This window comes from Macroventuria anomochaeta (genome assembly GCF_010093625.1).
Source record: "Macroventuria anomochaeta strain CBS 525.71 unplaced genomic scaffold BU25scaffold_52, whole genome shotgun sequence".
NCBI classification, from domain to species: domain Eukaryota; kingdom Fungi; phylum Ascomycota; class Dothideomycetes; order Pleosporales; family Didymellaceae; genus Macroventuria; species Macroventuria anomochaeta.
Window position 1 is genome coordinate 148,952 of NW_022985413.1, and position 15,019 is coordinate 163,970.

The 15,019-nt window shown below is 55.5% G+C and overlaps 5 protein-coding genes across 5 annotated transcripts; 3 read left to right on the plus strand and 2 right to left on the minus strand.

Annotated features, from left to right (window-relative positions):
- The first annotated feature begins 103 nt into the window (after nt 1–103).
- BU25DRAFT_495589 (uncharacterized protein) lies at nt 104–2,729 on the plus strand. Its single transcript, XM_033711869.1, has 2 exons — nt 104–1,506; nt 1,559–2,729. The coding sequence occupies exons 1-2, from the start codon at nt 258–260 to the stop codon at nt 2,263–2,265; spliced, it is 1,956 nt and encodes a 651-aa protein (XP_033555900.1). The 5' UTR covers nt 104–257; the 3' UTR covers nt 2,266–2,729.
- A 1,717-nt stretch (nt 2,730–4,446) lies between these two features.
- On the plus strand, nt 4,447–6,348 carry BU25DRAFT_353793 (actin-like ATPase domain-containing protein; the record flags this gene model as incomplete). Its single annotated transcript, XM_033703476.1, has 4 exons — nt 4,447–4,506; nt 4,565–4,669; nt 4,724–6,095; nt 6,149–6,348. The coding sequence occupies 4 exons, from the start codon at nt 4,447–4,449 to the stop codon at nt 6,346–6,348; spliced, it is 1,737 nt and encodes a 578-aa protein (XP_033555901.1).
- Nucleotides 6,349–7,491: 1,143 nt separating this feature from the next.
- On the plus strand, nt 7,492–9,137 carry BU25DRAFT_415897 (uncharacterized protein). The gene has a single exon (XM_033707640.1). It carries the CDS (start codon nt 7,978–7,980, stop codon nt 8,899–8,901), a length of 924 nt encoding a protein of 307 aa, XP_033555902.1. The 5' UTR covers nt 7,492–7,977; the 3' UTR covers nt 8,902–9,137.
- Nucleotides 9,138–9,416: 279 nt separating this feature from the next.
- On the minus strand, nt 9,417–10,940 carry BU25DRAFT_404031 (PAP2-domain-containing protein; the record flags this gene model as incomplete). Its single annotated transcript, XM_033705107.1, has 3 exons — nt 10,237–10,940; nt 10,010–10,151; nt 9,417–9,982 (listed from the first exon to the last, which is right to left on the minus strand). The coding sequence occupies exons 1-3, from the start codon at nt 10,831–10,833 to the stop codon at nt 9,417–9,419; spliced, it is 1,305 nt and encodes a 434-aa protein (XP_033555903.1). The 5' UTR covers nt 10,834–10,940.
- Nucleotides 10,941–11,030: 90 nt separating this feature from the next.
- Nucleotides 11,031–14,460, minus strand: BU25DRAFT_495593 (uncharacterized protein). The gene is made up of 2 exons (XM_033711870.1): nt 12,038–14,460; nt 11,031–11,991 (listed from the first exon to the last, which is right to left on the minus strand). The coding sequence occupies exons 1-2, from the start codon at nt 14,361–14,363 to the stop codon at nt 11,063–11,065; spliced, it is 3,255 nt and encodes a 1,084-aa protein (XP_033555904.1). The 5' UTR covers nt 14,364–14,460; the 3' UTR covers nt 11,031–11,062.
- Nucleotides 14,461–15,019: the final 559 nt, after the last annotated feature.

Genomic DNA, 15,019 nt, shown 5'->3' on the forward strand with positions numbered 1-15,019 from the left:
AGAGTGTTGTCGCGGGTGCTCTTTGTTGGCGCGTCTGCCAAGGAGGCCAGTGCGCAGGCGTCACTCCTCTGCGTGCCTTTGCTTTCGCGACCATCCACCACTGAGACATTATTGCAGCGACGCGCCCTCGCCAACCGCTCCTTCCCCTCGCATCGCCCCACCACATCGCTCCTTCCACCGCGAACCGAGACTTCCGTTGATGATACGCCAGTAAATACCTTCCGTCCGCATCTCCCTCCGGGGACGAGCTGCCCACCATGGCTCAGAACTACAACCAGTACCCGCAGCAGTACGGGCAGCACGCGCCGCCTGTGCAGACCCAGAACTTGAACCAGCACCCGCCGCGACCCTTCTCGCCGCCTTCCTACAACCAGTCACCGAATGCCATGTCACCGACCATGGGCAGCAGCATCCCCCCCGCAAAGCGCCAGCGCCTGTCGCCGAACCCAACGTCGCCTGCGCCGTACCAGTCGCCCTTTGCCGCACCGTCGTATCCCATGTCGCCCTACGCCTCGTCTCCGCAGAACACTGGCTATCTGTCCCTGCCGCAGTCGCCCGCCAACACGCAGCCCCCGCCGTTCCACCAGCCGCAGCCCTACCAGCATCCGAACAACATGGCGCAGCAACAGCAGCAGCAGCAGCAGCAGCAGCAGCAGCCGCCTCCGAGTTCCATGCCGCCGCCAAAGGTGCCCTACAGTAAAGCTACGGACAACGCTGAGCTGGAGAAGGCGAATGCGCGTGACCTGGATGTCAATAATATTAGCGACGTGCTTACGGGCTCTGGCATTGATCTGCGCGCCGAAGAAGACAATCTGCTCCATAGCTATGGAAATCGCAGCGGCTATGGAACATCGTTCAACTCGCAGGCTACAGGATCCACAATCTCTCCCCATGGGAGCTTCAACAACTGGAGTCAGCAAGGTGGCCACGGCGCGTTCCAGGGTTCGGGGCCGTTGAGCCAGTCCATGTCGCAGGAGCAGCACGAAGCCGAGTTCCTGAGGAAGCACGAGCAAGCCGCCCGCATCCTCAACGAGTCAGCCCAGCAGTGTCTCACGGACCCCTTCTGCGATGCCAATGTACTCCGTCACCGGATGGCCAGGCGTGCGTATGAGAATGGAATTCAAGTCAACGTCGATGGTTTGTTTGACAAGATCCCCGACAAGACCCCTCGCGACATTACCAGGACAACGCAGGCTGGTGCCAACGGCGAGCAGATTGTAGGCCTCGAAGCCGCCAGTCTCCTCAATCAGAACGCTCCGCTTGTCGAAATCCTGTCGCTACTGTCCTTGGCTGCTGAGGAGCGCATACGTACCATTGTCGAGGACTCGTTCGCTCTGAGCCAGGGCCGACAGAACACATCACACGGCATCATTCCACCGCAGATGCTCGACATGGCAGTAAAGGAGCCAGATGCTGAGCAGAAGATGGCTGCGCCCACAAGTGTTCTGAGGACGCCCTGGGAGGCACCCGAGAGTGCTACTAGCCCCACGGCGACCGCCAAGAAAGGTGAATCTACGCGAGCTGTGTGGTTTGTCAATATATGTACTGACATGCTTAGGGTTACCAAATGCCGCACGACTACCTACTCCACCGAGTGAAGCACCTCCCACACCACAGCCTACTTTCCAAAATGTCAATCACATCGCCAACGCCTTGAAGAAGCGTGTTCGCGAGGATGAGCAGTTCGAGAAGGAGCGACTCCGCAAGCGCCAGCAACGCCAGCAGGGCAAATCAGCTGCGGCGGCTGATACAGCCGACATAGCGCCTCTACCTATCCCAGAGAAGATCACCAAGAAGCAGCGAGACGCAATGAACAAGGCTGGCCAGACCGAAGACGTCCTGCACCGCAAAGCCAACGAGACAGCTGCCCTAGCGCTGGGTGGCGGAAGGAAGAAGAAGTACTCTTGGATGACTGGAGGTGGTGGCGGTGGTGGTGGCGGAGGTGGTGGCGCTGGTGCCTCTGGCGCATCGACGCCTGCTCGACAGGCCACCGGTACAGGTGGTAGCGGTGCAGCCACGCCTGCTGCCGCGACGACCGAAATAGGATTGAGGGCGAAGAAGAGAAACTATGGAGCAAACATCGAGAACACTGAGATTGGCGAGAAGATCCAGGTTCGGGACCTTGTGCATGTTCTGGAGAACGATGGCAGGGAGAAGAAGACTCTCACACTGATTCTGGCACGTCTCAAAAATACGGAGAAGGACGAAGGGAGGACCGTGGAACTCCAGCAGAGGCTGCCAGCAGCCGCAGCCGGAGTGCGATAGGAACTCTTACGGCCAGTCCGCTGCTCAGGGTCGCGACCAGCCGAACTTCGCACAGCGACCTAGCTGCGCGTGACACGGTCACCATCTACCTCTGCTCTGACTCGGAAGAAGGCCTCTGGGTCGGGACAGAGCGAATTCGTTCAAAATCTACATCAGCGACGGCGTTTACGAGGAGATGGGTGGGGGTTTTTTTTGGTGTCTCTGCATCCCAAGGGCTGGGATTGACTTGCATTATTTCTGACGATCTGTATCAAAAGCACGTGGCCATGGAACAGTTGCGTGAGTAACTCACTGAACCAATAAGCTTAATAGCTATACCCACAATCGTTCTCGCTGTGTGTGTGCATCGGTCTTCCCCGCGAGGCGCTGAAGTCACTCTTCCTAGCACACGGCATCATCCAACCACAACATGTTAACCTACTGACTACCCCGTCATGGAGTGTTAGGTTGGTGATGAAGTTTCTAGGCAGGATGTTTGCTGCTCATGTCGTTGGAACACCTCCACATCTCCCAGGGGACGAGGATAGTCGAGAATCCGCGTGAACATACAATCTCAGGTCGCAATCGAATGATTGTCTTAACAACAGGCAGACTACCGTGTATACGCTGAGCGTCGTGACATGTTTTCGACCGATGTGTGTTCTGCGCTTGAAATCGTTCACTCGTGCCACGGCCATCGTCGTGGGAACTTGCAAGAGAGTCGCATCTGTCTACTGTTGACCCTTCGTAGTCAAGATCGGCCATGTTACACCTTCTCGTGTCGTCGTACAATTGCCACAGTGACCATTGTGTCGTGTTCGTCTCCAGCATACAAAACGCCATCCAGCACCACGAAGTCGACCAGCGCTAGCACCCCCACCCCCCCAATTGGCCGCATCTGAATATAGAAACACTCAGCCTTACCAGCACTCCAAACGTCACTCGACCATGTTGCCAGACCAAAGACAACGGAATCGATCGGGCTCCAGTGGCGAGTGTATGAAACACGGCAGCGAACAGAGATTATCTGCCACGTGCTGAGAGCCGTGCAGCTCGCTTGTCATGCTGTTTGGCGAGGAACTGGCGAGGGATCCCTTTGTGTCTAGTGGAGCTGATGTGAGCATCAGTGCCCAATAAGGCGCGGATGGGCTCGCGCTCTGTGGTGCAGTGCCCGCCTGCACCGTCTGCTGCATGCAGGACACAATTCCTTCAGGACGAGCTCTTATCTCCAAGTCCTGCCTGCAAGCACATGTGTGAATCTGGGAATGATAGAGTGACTCTGCGGGAAACGGGACGTTTGACAGCAGCACGCCCCGGCTAGGCCTTGGGTGATCAATGACGATTCCGGCCTGGGGGCTGCGGGCACTGGTAGGGCCCTGTGCTCTGTAGGGTTTGGTCTCTTTGGCTGGAGCACCGGTGAAAGAATGACCCGGCTACCCCTCCGCCGTGAGGGCAGCTCCAGGGTCAAAACACACGCCTACTCAGGTACCATATCCAGCTCTTCGGTGCCCAGCAGCCGAATTCTCGTCAAGACCCGGGCCTGCGCTGGTGCGGATCGAGCAAGCGGAGCCAATTCCTAGAGGACTGCGCCCCGAGTAGCGAGCTGTTAGCTGTTGGCGACGACGCTCTCAGCCTTGTCTGTTTAGAGGCGCCCAGCGCTGCGGCTGTCAGCTCTCTGCCAATTTACCTGTCCACCTCCCACCCATTCTCTCAGCTTCTCTCCTCCCTCTCTGACTGATGAACTCCATGAATGCCCGTTTCAAGAACCTAGTTGGTTCGAAACGCAAGAGTTCCTCCCACCAGCCCACCCAGAGCAGCACCGGTGGCATCACCCCCACCGGCAACAACCGACCGACGTCGCTGTCGCCGCAGGCCAGCAACTCGAGCAGCTCCTCGCTCCCCATGAACCCGCAGAACAACCTGGGCCGCCCGCCCTCGTACACCTTCGCGCCGCAGCAGGGTGGTCTGGCACCGCAGCAGCAGCAGCATGGCCGCCCGACCAGCCCCCTCCCGCCCATCAACACTGGCGCGCCTGGCTACCCAGCACACCCTCAGCAGCCCGTGGGCTATCCTCCCCAGAGCGGCCCGCCAGGGTACCCGCCGCAGCCTCCGCCCGGACAGTACGGCGCAGGCTACGGCGGACCACCGCCGTCTGTGCCTGCTTCCCATGGCGCGCCTGTTGCACAATACAGGCCGGCGGGCATGGCAGAGGTAGCGGGCGAGGGACGCTCCAAGGCCCAACTCATCGTCGGCATTGACTTTGTAAGCTCCGAACCAGCTTGCACACAGTACGTGGGGCGCAGCTGCTGACTCGACACAGGGCACGACCTTCTCAGGCGTCGCTTTCGCTTTCGCAACCAACACCGAAGCTAAGGAGGACATCATCACCGAATGGCCCGGCGCAGGAAACCAGACAAAGCAGAAGGTGAGTGCGTCCGAAGTATTGGCCTGCTGCATGTGTGCTAATGGACGCCCACAGATCCCCACTGTGCTCTACTACGACCAGTACCAGAAGGTAGTGGGATGGGGCCCCGACATCGCCGATGCCCTGGCACCCACGGGCTACCCCAAGCCTGGCGTGCAGAAGGTCGAGTGGTTCAAGCTGCAGCTCATGCTGTCCGGCAACACATACATCGACCCCATCAACCTGCCCCCTCTACCACCGGGCAAGTCCGAGATCGATGTGGCCGCCGACTACCTCTTCCATCTGCGACAGGCGATGCGCAACCAGCTGCAGAAGACGCTGGGGGAGGTCTTCAACCGTGAAGAGCGCAACATCCGTTACTACCTGACCGTCCCTGCTATCTGGAACGATGCTGGAAAGGCCGCAACTCGTGCTGCAGCCATTCAGGCCGGCTTCTTGCGCGACGAGAACGACAACAGGCTGACGCTCATCACCGAGCCCGAAGCCGCGGCTATGTTCTGTTCGAAGACCGGTCTTCTCAACCTGAAGATGCACGACGCTGTACTGATCGTCGATTGTGGTGGTGGTACCGTCGATTTGATCGCCTACGAGGTCGAGGAGGAGCAGCCGTTCTCTGTGGCTGAGTGCACAGCCGGATCCGGTGACTCTTGCGGTTCGACAGCCCTCAACCGCAACTTCAGCAACATTCTGCGTGCAAAGATCCGAAAGATGAAACTGCCTGATGGCTCCAAGACAGCAGGCAAGGTCTACGCCAAGTGCATCATGGACTTCGAGAACAGGATAAAGGCTGACTTCCGAAACAACGGCCAAAAATGGGCTGTCGATGTTGGTATCGAGGCCGAGTTCCCAGAGGCTGGTATCGAGGAGGGATACATGACATTCACCAACGAGGAAATCCTGCAGTGCTTCGAGCCTGTAGTCAACCGCATCTTGGAGCTTGTGAGGAACCAAATCATCGCCATCCAGGCGCAGAACAGGTCGTTACAAAACGTCCTTGTCGTCGGTGGTTTCGGTGCATCCGAATATCTCTTCCAGCAGATCAAGCTTCACGTACCACCTCAATTTCAGTCGAAGGTCGTTCGACCTATGGACTCCGTCGCTGCCATCGTCAAGGGTGCCGTCACCGCCGGTATCACAGAACGAATCGTCACGCACCGTGTTGCTCGTCGCCACTACCTCATGGCCACACTTCAGCCGTTCAAGGAGGGCCATCACCCCGAGCAGTACCGCGTTCCGTCTCTCGATGGCAAAGACCGATGCAAGTACACACGCCAGATCTTCGTGCAGAAGGGTCAACGAGTCAAGATTGGCGAGCCTGTCAAGGTCTCGTTCTTCAGACAAGTCGCCCCTGGTGCAACCCTCATGTACGAGGACATCCTGTACGCATGTGACGACGACGTCTGCCCAGAGTACACCAAAGACCCTCGTAAGTCTACCTCGACGCTGTTCAAACCAGAATCGCCTGCTGACATCTACCAGGCATCAAGGAAGTCGTCACTCTCACCTCCGACCTCTCGCGGAAGAACCTCGAAAAGGATTTCGAGCGCATGGACACCCCACAAGGCACCTTCTATCGCGTCTACTTCGACATCTACCTCACGCTCGACGGATCCGAGTTCAACGCCGAGCTCGTCTGCCAGGGCGAGGTCATGGGTCGTTGCACGTCGAGGTTCAGATAATCGCATCTCCCGTCACATCACCAGCCTTTTGGAAAAGTTCATTTCGACGAATATAATATATGATGATATAGGGATAGGTGGTTGAGGTAGTAGGTAGTAGGTAGTTAGTGGGAGAGCTAGTGGGAGGGGGGTTGTGAGCGAGGATTTTGGAAGACGTGGTTTGATTCTCTCCTTTGGCATATTTGTTGATCTTGAAGGCACAGCTACAGCATACCCCCAAGCGTTCAATGACAATGAAAGCTCCATTCTTACAGCCCGACGGCAGCTATGCGTGAAAAGTGTTCATTGAAGCGTTCAGGGTCGATGTTTCCTACCTTCGTTATAGCCGCCAAGCATGACAACGTAAGCTCAACCTGCAATCATGAAGACTCCTTCGCTAACCTCGCCTCACATGTAGACTTCCAGCCCAGCATCGAACACCCTCTCCGAAAACCGCAGGACGCCCTGTGGCGGTTTTACCACTGCCAGAATGTCGTTGAGGTGGAGGTCCTCCGCTTTGGCCTTCGTCAACCATGGGTCTGGTTGACACCCCGCCCTGCAGTAAAGTGAGGCTCCCGAACAGGGTCAACAGATTGCGCATTGATAGAAGTCTAGAGACACGCCTGGATCAGCGCAGCCAGTCGGGCCACAGGATTGCAAGTGAAGTCTGCGATTTCTACATGTACTTGTCCATTTCTGGAAGAGATGTAGCTGCCAGACTGCAAGGTGTCAAGACCAGCTGCGAATGCTCAAAATGAGTAACACATCGGAGAAAGTTTGACCCTCGTATATTGATCTATAGTCAACTGCAGATCCAGGCTTCCGAGTACTCATACCCTTAGCGATTCCGGCTCACGACTAATGTTGTGCAGCCAACCACTGAGGCACGATACAACCTATCTACCCTCATCAAATCTGGCTCTGCTCCACCATTGCTATCTCAACCCTTGGTACAATCGGAGCAGAATTTTTCTGCATACGTTGCGGGATCTCAGGGTGTGTATACACCTATATCAACAGCCCCTTGCTCCTCTTCAATCTTTCCACCTGTTTCCGCAAATATACACTCACTTTCGCTATTCCACTTTCGCTATGAAAGCCTCTCTTATCCTCGCCCTTGCTGGCCTCAGTGCCGCCGTTCCTGGTGTCACCAAGTCGATGAACCCAACGGGTCTGCACAGGCCCATCTGGCCTACAGTCTCCGTTGAGGACAACTGGTCTCAGCGTCGTGCTAAGCCCGCCGAGGCTGCAGAGTCAGATGATGTTGAGGGTCTCGCCACCGCGACTTTCATCGTAGGCGAGCAGACTATCAAGAGCACTACTACTTCTACCCGCACCTCGGTCTCTACCTTCACCAGGGCTCAGACACAGCCTCTGCCCACACGCACGGCTACCCAGACCTCCATTGCTACAACAACTACGACCCAGACTCAAGCAGCTCCCACGCCTACCACCACTCGCACTACAGTCGTCACTTCGACAAAGGTTGCGTCTGCTACTTCTGAGATAACCACTCGTACCTTTGTCGTTACTTCGACTAAGACTACGTCGGAGGCCGCATCCACATCCTCTGCTACTCCCGAAGACTCTTCGGACTCGGAGGATGAGGATGATGCGTCGCCCGATGATGACCTTGAGGAGTTCATGAACATGCCTCATTACTCCCGCATTGCTCAGGAAGAGGCCACTCCCTACCCGTATGAGCGAGTCTTTACGGATCAGAATGCCACTGCTATTCACCAGCCCATCGAGAGACACAACTTTGATGAATACGATGCGAAGGACTGCGCCAGCTACTGCAACCACCACAGGGCTTGCAGGTCTTTTGCTATCTTCATCGAGCGCGAGCCGTCCTGCACGGATTGCACGAACCCTGAGAGCACTGAATCGAATGTGTGCGAGCTGTACAACATACCCTTGGAGCTCCATGTTATCACGGACGAGGGCAGCGAGCAAAACATCCAGGGCAAGACGTTCACTCGTGTTATTCGTGCTTCGAACGGATACAACCGTATCGGATGGACCTACACCACCACTGCTATACAGACCGTCACCGTTCGAGAGAGCGCACCGGCTGGTGCGACTGTCGAGAGGACCCGCACTGTTACATCCTTTGGTCGTCCCAGCACCGTGACTTCGGTCCGCACCAGCTACGGAACGCCGTACACCAAGACCGTGACAGAGACCTTGTATACACAGATCAACGCCCCAGTCAGGACCACGACCCGCACTGTTACTAACACGGGCGCTGCATCTCACTCTACTGTCACACAGACAGCGACCGAGACCGAGACTGAGACTGAGACTGAGACTGAGACTCTCTCCGAGCCCACCACGGTAACCAGCACCGCACGCCAAACCATCGTCGTCTCCGCCCCCGCCCCCGCCCCCACCGTGACCAAGACACGCACCACCACGGAGACGACGCTGCAAACGACGACCGAGACGACCGAGACGACCGGTCAGCCCACGTTCACTCCGGTCTATGATGGGTCTAGCTCCGAGGATGGGTCTAGCTCCGAGGATGAGGGGGAGATGTTTGGCGCACCGGTTGTTGGGTACTGGCGCATCTAGAATCGGAAAGTGAAGAAGGACTAGGGGATAGGAGGATAGAAAGGATAAAAAAAGGATAGAAAGGATAGGATGAGGGGGATTGGGACTAGGTTTAGCATGGCGTAAGGCGTTCATGGGGCAAAAGGTACGGAAGATGCGTGATTGGGTATCGGGATTTTTTTTTCTTGGTTGTGGACTTGGAGGTTAAGGGGGGTCCTCAGTAGAGGCCACCAAAGGAGGGTGGATAGAAATCATGATCTCATAACATGTCGTCTTTGATTGTACTGTCTCTTACACTATGACCTGAATACTTGCGCTTATTGGAGCACGTATGTCCCGAAACCTCTAAGCTGGAGCTAATGAAGCACACTGTGTTCGAAACGACTAATTAAGGAGCAAAAGACTAGGTTTTGTAAAGCAAAGAGTACGTCCCACCGCGCTCAACGCACCCTCAAACACCAAACACACCCACATCCCTCCTAGTCCAGCGCATAATCCACCCATGCACCGCCCTCCCTTCTTCTCGTCACCTACCCTCAATCCCTCGGCAAATGATTGACCCTCCCATCATACACACCCCTGAATACACACCAGTACGCCATATGTGCAAACAAAACACCCACCAGACTCCCGAACAGCACATCAGCCGGATGGTGCCAGCCGTCTCTGATCTTGCTCGCTGCGATCAGGAGCGCGACTAACCAGGGGAGAACCCAAAGGATGAAGTGCCAGTGCTGAGTCTTCCACGTTCTCTCTTTTTCAGCTCCATTGTACTTCCGCTCTGTTCCAGTGTCCTTCCGCTCTGTTCCAGTCGCTTTTCGCTCTGTTCCAGTTGCCTTTCGCTCTGTTCCAGTTGCCTTTCGCTCTGTTCCAGTTGCCTTTCGCTCAGCTCCATTCTCATCGCGCCCAAGTTCTGCTTTCTCTTCTTCTCCTTCTTTTTCTTCCGCTAAGACTGCGTTTGTATTGGGCTTTCGCCCGATGACTTTAAGTTTGCTGTTGAGGTATAAAGCGAGGAATCCGAACCCAGCGAACGCAGCGCTCGAGTGCCCCGAGGGGAAAGACATCTGCGCCTCTCTCACTAGATGCGGATCGCCGGTGCACACTACCGCCGTGTACTACACCGCATGACCTGTGGGCCCGAGACCGGGAAGTGGTTGTGGGATAGAAGGGAGGCAAATGGAGAGGAAGTGCGGACGTAAGCCGCCAATGAACCATTTGATGAAGGATTGGAAGAGGGTTGCTGTTGCGAGAGCGTAGCCTAGGCCCATGATCTAGATATTTCAGTATCGTTCCAGGTAGATGTGTGGCGCTGGGAGAAGGAAAGATTTGAGGTGATGGAAAGGAGAGAAGACGTACAGCAGCATTTGACTCCCAGAAGTCGCGGACGTACCACAGCCCGATTGCGCCCATGACCACCAGCGGGACGGTGAACGAAACCACCGCACTCACAAGCGTTGAGATATACTCTCCCAGATACGGCTGTCCATACTTCATCCCCCACGCGCTCGTCCACACACCCGGGTATAACGGAAAATAGCGTGGCATAAGCGGTGTAGCAAAGAGGTATATGAGCTCTGCGACGAGCAAGCAGAGAAGCTGCGTCAAAATACCGAGCCAACAATATCGCAGCCATATTATGAATGGGGGTTGATTCCGAAACCCCGGCATGAGTACATCGCGGCGGCGTTTGGGACGATCTATAAGCTGGGCTTCGGGGTCTGAGGCAGTTGACGCGTTGCCTTCGAGTGATTTGATGTTGGAATGAGAGGAGCCGGTTGTGCGAGGCGTGCGCTCTTCGAGAATGTCACTGAGTGAAGGCACGCGGATCGTGGAGAGCGGGACAGGAGGGGCGAAGTCGAAAATGCCGTCAAGTGGTGGTGGAGAGGGCACGGGGGAGTAGGAGCGGCGGTGGAGATCGAGCGCTGTTCGAGGGGAGGCGATGGCTGTGGACATGGTGTTAGTGATACTACGACGCCGTGGCTCGTCGCTGGGAGTGATGGCTGGCGTTGGCGCGTATAGGGAGAGGCTCAAGTCTCCTGTCGGTGTTGAGAGGCTGGCGGACCTGGGCGTGGCTTCTTGACTTGTCAGTGATGTGCGTGGCGTGACATTTGAGGCAGGAAGGACGGACGTTGGACGCCGCCAGCTATGACATCGACTTGATACACCAATAATCTTTGCCCATCTAGAACCCAAACACATTCTCATCCTCCTTAAACCCCCAATCCTTCAATGCCGGCAGCGCCGCCTTCTGTATCATAGCAGGCGGCCCACACAGGAAGACGCCCGTCTTCTCACCAGGTTCAAACAGCGCCTCCTTGATGATATCCGCATCGACATGTCCCTTCTTGCCCTTCCAGTCGTCGCTCGGGTGGCTCAATACATGCATCACCTTCAACCTGCCATTGCTATCCTTCTCAAACCCATCAAGCGCCTCCTTGAGCAGGATATCTTTCTCGCTCTTATTAGCGTCGACAACGCGTATCTCCGTCTTGTCGTCGGCAGAAAGCATGGCACGCGCGAGCAGCGCGTAGCCGGGCGTGATACCACTGCCTCCAAGGACCAGGTTGATGCGGTTAAATGTGTACTCCTTGTCTGAGATTGTGAAGGTGCCGTTGCCGTTGTACTCGATCTCTCCTGTTGGGCCACGGATCTCGATTTCCTCGCCGATCGGCATGCAGTCTAGGATGTTGGACATGGCGCCGCCGGGCTGCTCATCGGTTGGGAAGTAGGTTTTCACGGTGAGCTCAAAGCTGCCGTTACCGTCGCGGAAGTCTTTGTTTTTTTTGTCGCCGGATTTGTCGTCCGGGAGGAGAGGCTTGGTGGGCGTGTAGGAGCGGATCAGCATGCGATCTTTCATGTGGAAGCCTAGTTGGACGTGCTGGCATGTTCCAAGGCCGAGGTCGGGCTTGCCGTCTGGGAGCTGGAAGGTGTAGGCCCGTGTGTCGTCTGAGATCGATTTGCGGTTGAGCAACTTGACTGGTACCCATCTGTGTTTCTGTAGCGTGATCTGGTCTGTGCCTTCTGATGACTCCTCTTTCTCCTTTGCAGCAGCTTCCGCGCTTTGCTTGATGAACGCAGCAGCTTTGTCGGTCACAGTGCCGAGAATGCATTCTGTTTTAGTCAGTATAGTATATGGAGTCGAGGCTTGGCGACTTACCCTTAAGCTTCTGATAAGCATATCCATCGTGGATGCTCTCAAACTCACTGCTCGTCTCGGCATGTACCTTTCCAGCATGGCTCATAACCGCCGCTTTGCCACCCGGATGCCAATCCAATACACTTGTCGCATCATACACCTTATTATCGACCACAATCCAGCAATCACTATCCTTGTCGTGCTTCTCGATGTCTTCCCTCGTGAACTGCTTCGATGGAGCACCTGCCTCCTGCTTCGCAGTCGCAATCTGATTCTCAGTACTAGGCTTCATCCAGCCGCCACCACCCGTGCCCGGCTCAGCTGGATGCTTGTACAAAATAGACGGAGTCTCGGAATCCTCATCCTGAATAATGAAGGGCCTGACGACGTACCAGCCGTTGTTCATCATTCCCATAACATTCCAATTGCCATGCTGAGGCTGCGTGTTCTTGAACACATTGAAGCAGCGCACTGTGATACTCTTCGCTCGCAGGAGATGTGTGAAGTCGACGTCGATGTGCCAGTGCAACCATGTCCAGAATTTCTTGCCATGGCGGATTGGCGCGTCGGGGAATTTTCTGATGCAGTAAAGCCATGTTTCTCCGTCGTCAAGCGAGACTTCGACTCTTTGGACTTCGTGGCCTCCGCCGTCGTATGCGTACCCTTCAATGCGATACGTCTCGCCCTTCTTTGCTGATGTCAAGGGGATTTTTTCGCCTTGTGCTGGTTTGACGATGACAGAGTTGAGATTCTGCTCGTTGCAAGCTGTGTCGGGATGTCTGAATAGTGTCTCCGCAAACTCGCCATCTTTTTCTGTGACGAACGACGGTAGTACGCGGTTGTCCCAGATGTGATAGTATGAGTCGTTTTCCTTCTCGGAGATCCATATGCGCTTGAGCCACTTGACGCAACGACCGCCCACATATCCTGGAATCATCAATCGCACAGGATATCCATGATCTGGCGGCAGAGGCGTGTCGTTCATCTCGTAAGCCAGTATCACGTCGTTAGTGGGGTCCATGGCGTAGTCGAAGGGTATGCTAGTAGCATACTTGCCCTCGCTGGGCTCGTCTGCGCCCTCGAAGTTGACCCAGTAACGCTTGCCGTCTGGCATCTTGTGGTCAATACCGGCCTCAAACAAAACGTCTCTCAACAGCGGTCCCTTCCAGTATGCGCAACTGACAGCTCCTGCGCCCCAGTTGAAACCCTTGGACTTTTTGATTAGATTAAGTTCTTTGCGACGGTTGCCGTCACAAGCCAATGCAACTGGGATATTGACAGAGTCGAATTTGTTCTTCAAGTCATCCATGGAGAGAGTGAGTGTCCCGTTCTCAATGTCTAACTGATGGAACTCCCAGAGCAGCCTAGGAACAGCGCCGTGGTTACGGACATAGTGCAGCTCGTTCGGTGTGATCAGGCCCGCTTCGAAGAGATGTGTGAGATGCGCCTCAGCGTTCAGAGGGTGCTTGCCAGTCAAGCGAATTAGATCTGATGAGCGAGGAAGCCAGTTGTCAGGCGAGAATTGATCAGCCTCGTCGATGGAGATTGTGCTGCGGTTGTAGTGTTGCGGGCTCTTGCGCTTTCCATCATTTTGTTCGAGCTTGGTGATGTAGTCCTTTTCATGTTGCAACGCTCGCAGCAGGGCAATCTCTTGAGGCGAATATCGTTCCCTTAGCTTCTTATATTCGGTTTTCTGCTTTCCCGAGTCGTCGCTGGAGTACCCAGAGTCCGAGTCGCCCTTGTCTGCGTAAGCATCATGGTGCTTGCCGTCCTGGCCAGTCTCACGCTTCCACTTCTCTTCATCTTGATATCCCTGATCTTGATCTTTACCGTCTTTCGAATCTTTCGAAACTCCTCCGTCTTTGTCCTTACTCCCTTTCCCTCCCTTCTCATCCCCACCTTCCCCCTTTCCTTGCTCTTCTTTCCTCTTCTCTCCCTCCTCCTGCTGCCTTCTCTTGACATTCGCCGGCCACTCCTCATTCTTAACCCAATCCTCCGTAAATTCAACCACATATCTCCACCCCAAGGACCTATTCTCGGGATGTCTGAGATGCAAATCCTTCTCACCCTCAATCAAATCCCTGAAATTGACTAAACCCCCGTTCTTCGCCTTCTGCTTCAGCTTCTCATACTCGGCCTTCGCCTCATCGCCAAGCTCCTCTGCCTCCTCGATGCGTTCATCATCGTGGTGGGTGATACCGGGTAGGCGATCGCCTTGCTTGTTTCTGAACCCGACGCGGTGCCCGTGCCCGTGCAGGTTCTTCCAGTCCGGCTCGTTGGCGATGTCTGAGGCGGTCGAGCCGGGGTGGTCGGTCACCTGAACACGCCAGGGGACCTGGTGTGGCATTTTGGATCCCAAGGTCTCTCGCGTTACACAACAACAACAACAACAATGCAACAATGCAACAATCAGGTGCTAGATACACAGATCTGAGCAGGAGTATGGAAGCATTGTCTACCGACACCACGGACGAGGCTCCATTGATGCCGGCGCCGTGAAGCGGTTCAACGCCTTTTTCGTCACCATCGTGACCGTCGAGCGATGTGTCGTCATAGCTTTCGTCTTGCATTGGCTGCGCGTGTGGTTCCGGACTTTGCTCACTGGATCGTGCGCGGTTCGTGAATGGTCGCTGGTAGCAGCCGCTAGTCACTGGATCCGGCCTTGCTGGAGCTTGTTTGTCACTGTAATTCTTCTCCGCGGCTGCATCGGAGCGCTCCCGAAGTCACCGAATCTGGAATTGCAAACTTGAATTTCTCGTGTCGACAGGATGATTTCGGTAGGCAGCATTGTCAGCGGAGGGATTGGCGTGTAAGCTGGTGCTAAATCGAGATGTGGTGAGGCTGGAACGAGGAATGGAGACGAAGGCGGGATCGACGCGTGTGGGGTCTTAGCGTGCGTTGTGAACCTGGGTGGAGGAGACTTGGTGATGCTTGTGTGAAAGTGCTGGGGCATATGAATTTGGATGGGTGAATGTTGAGAAAAAGAGGATATCATGTTGTCGG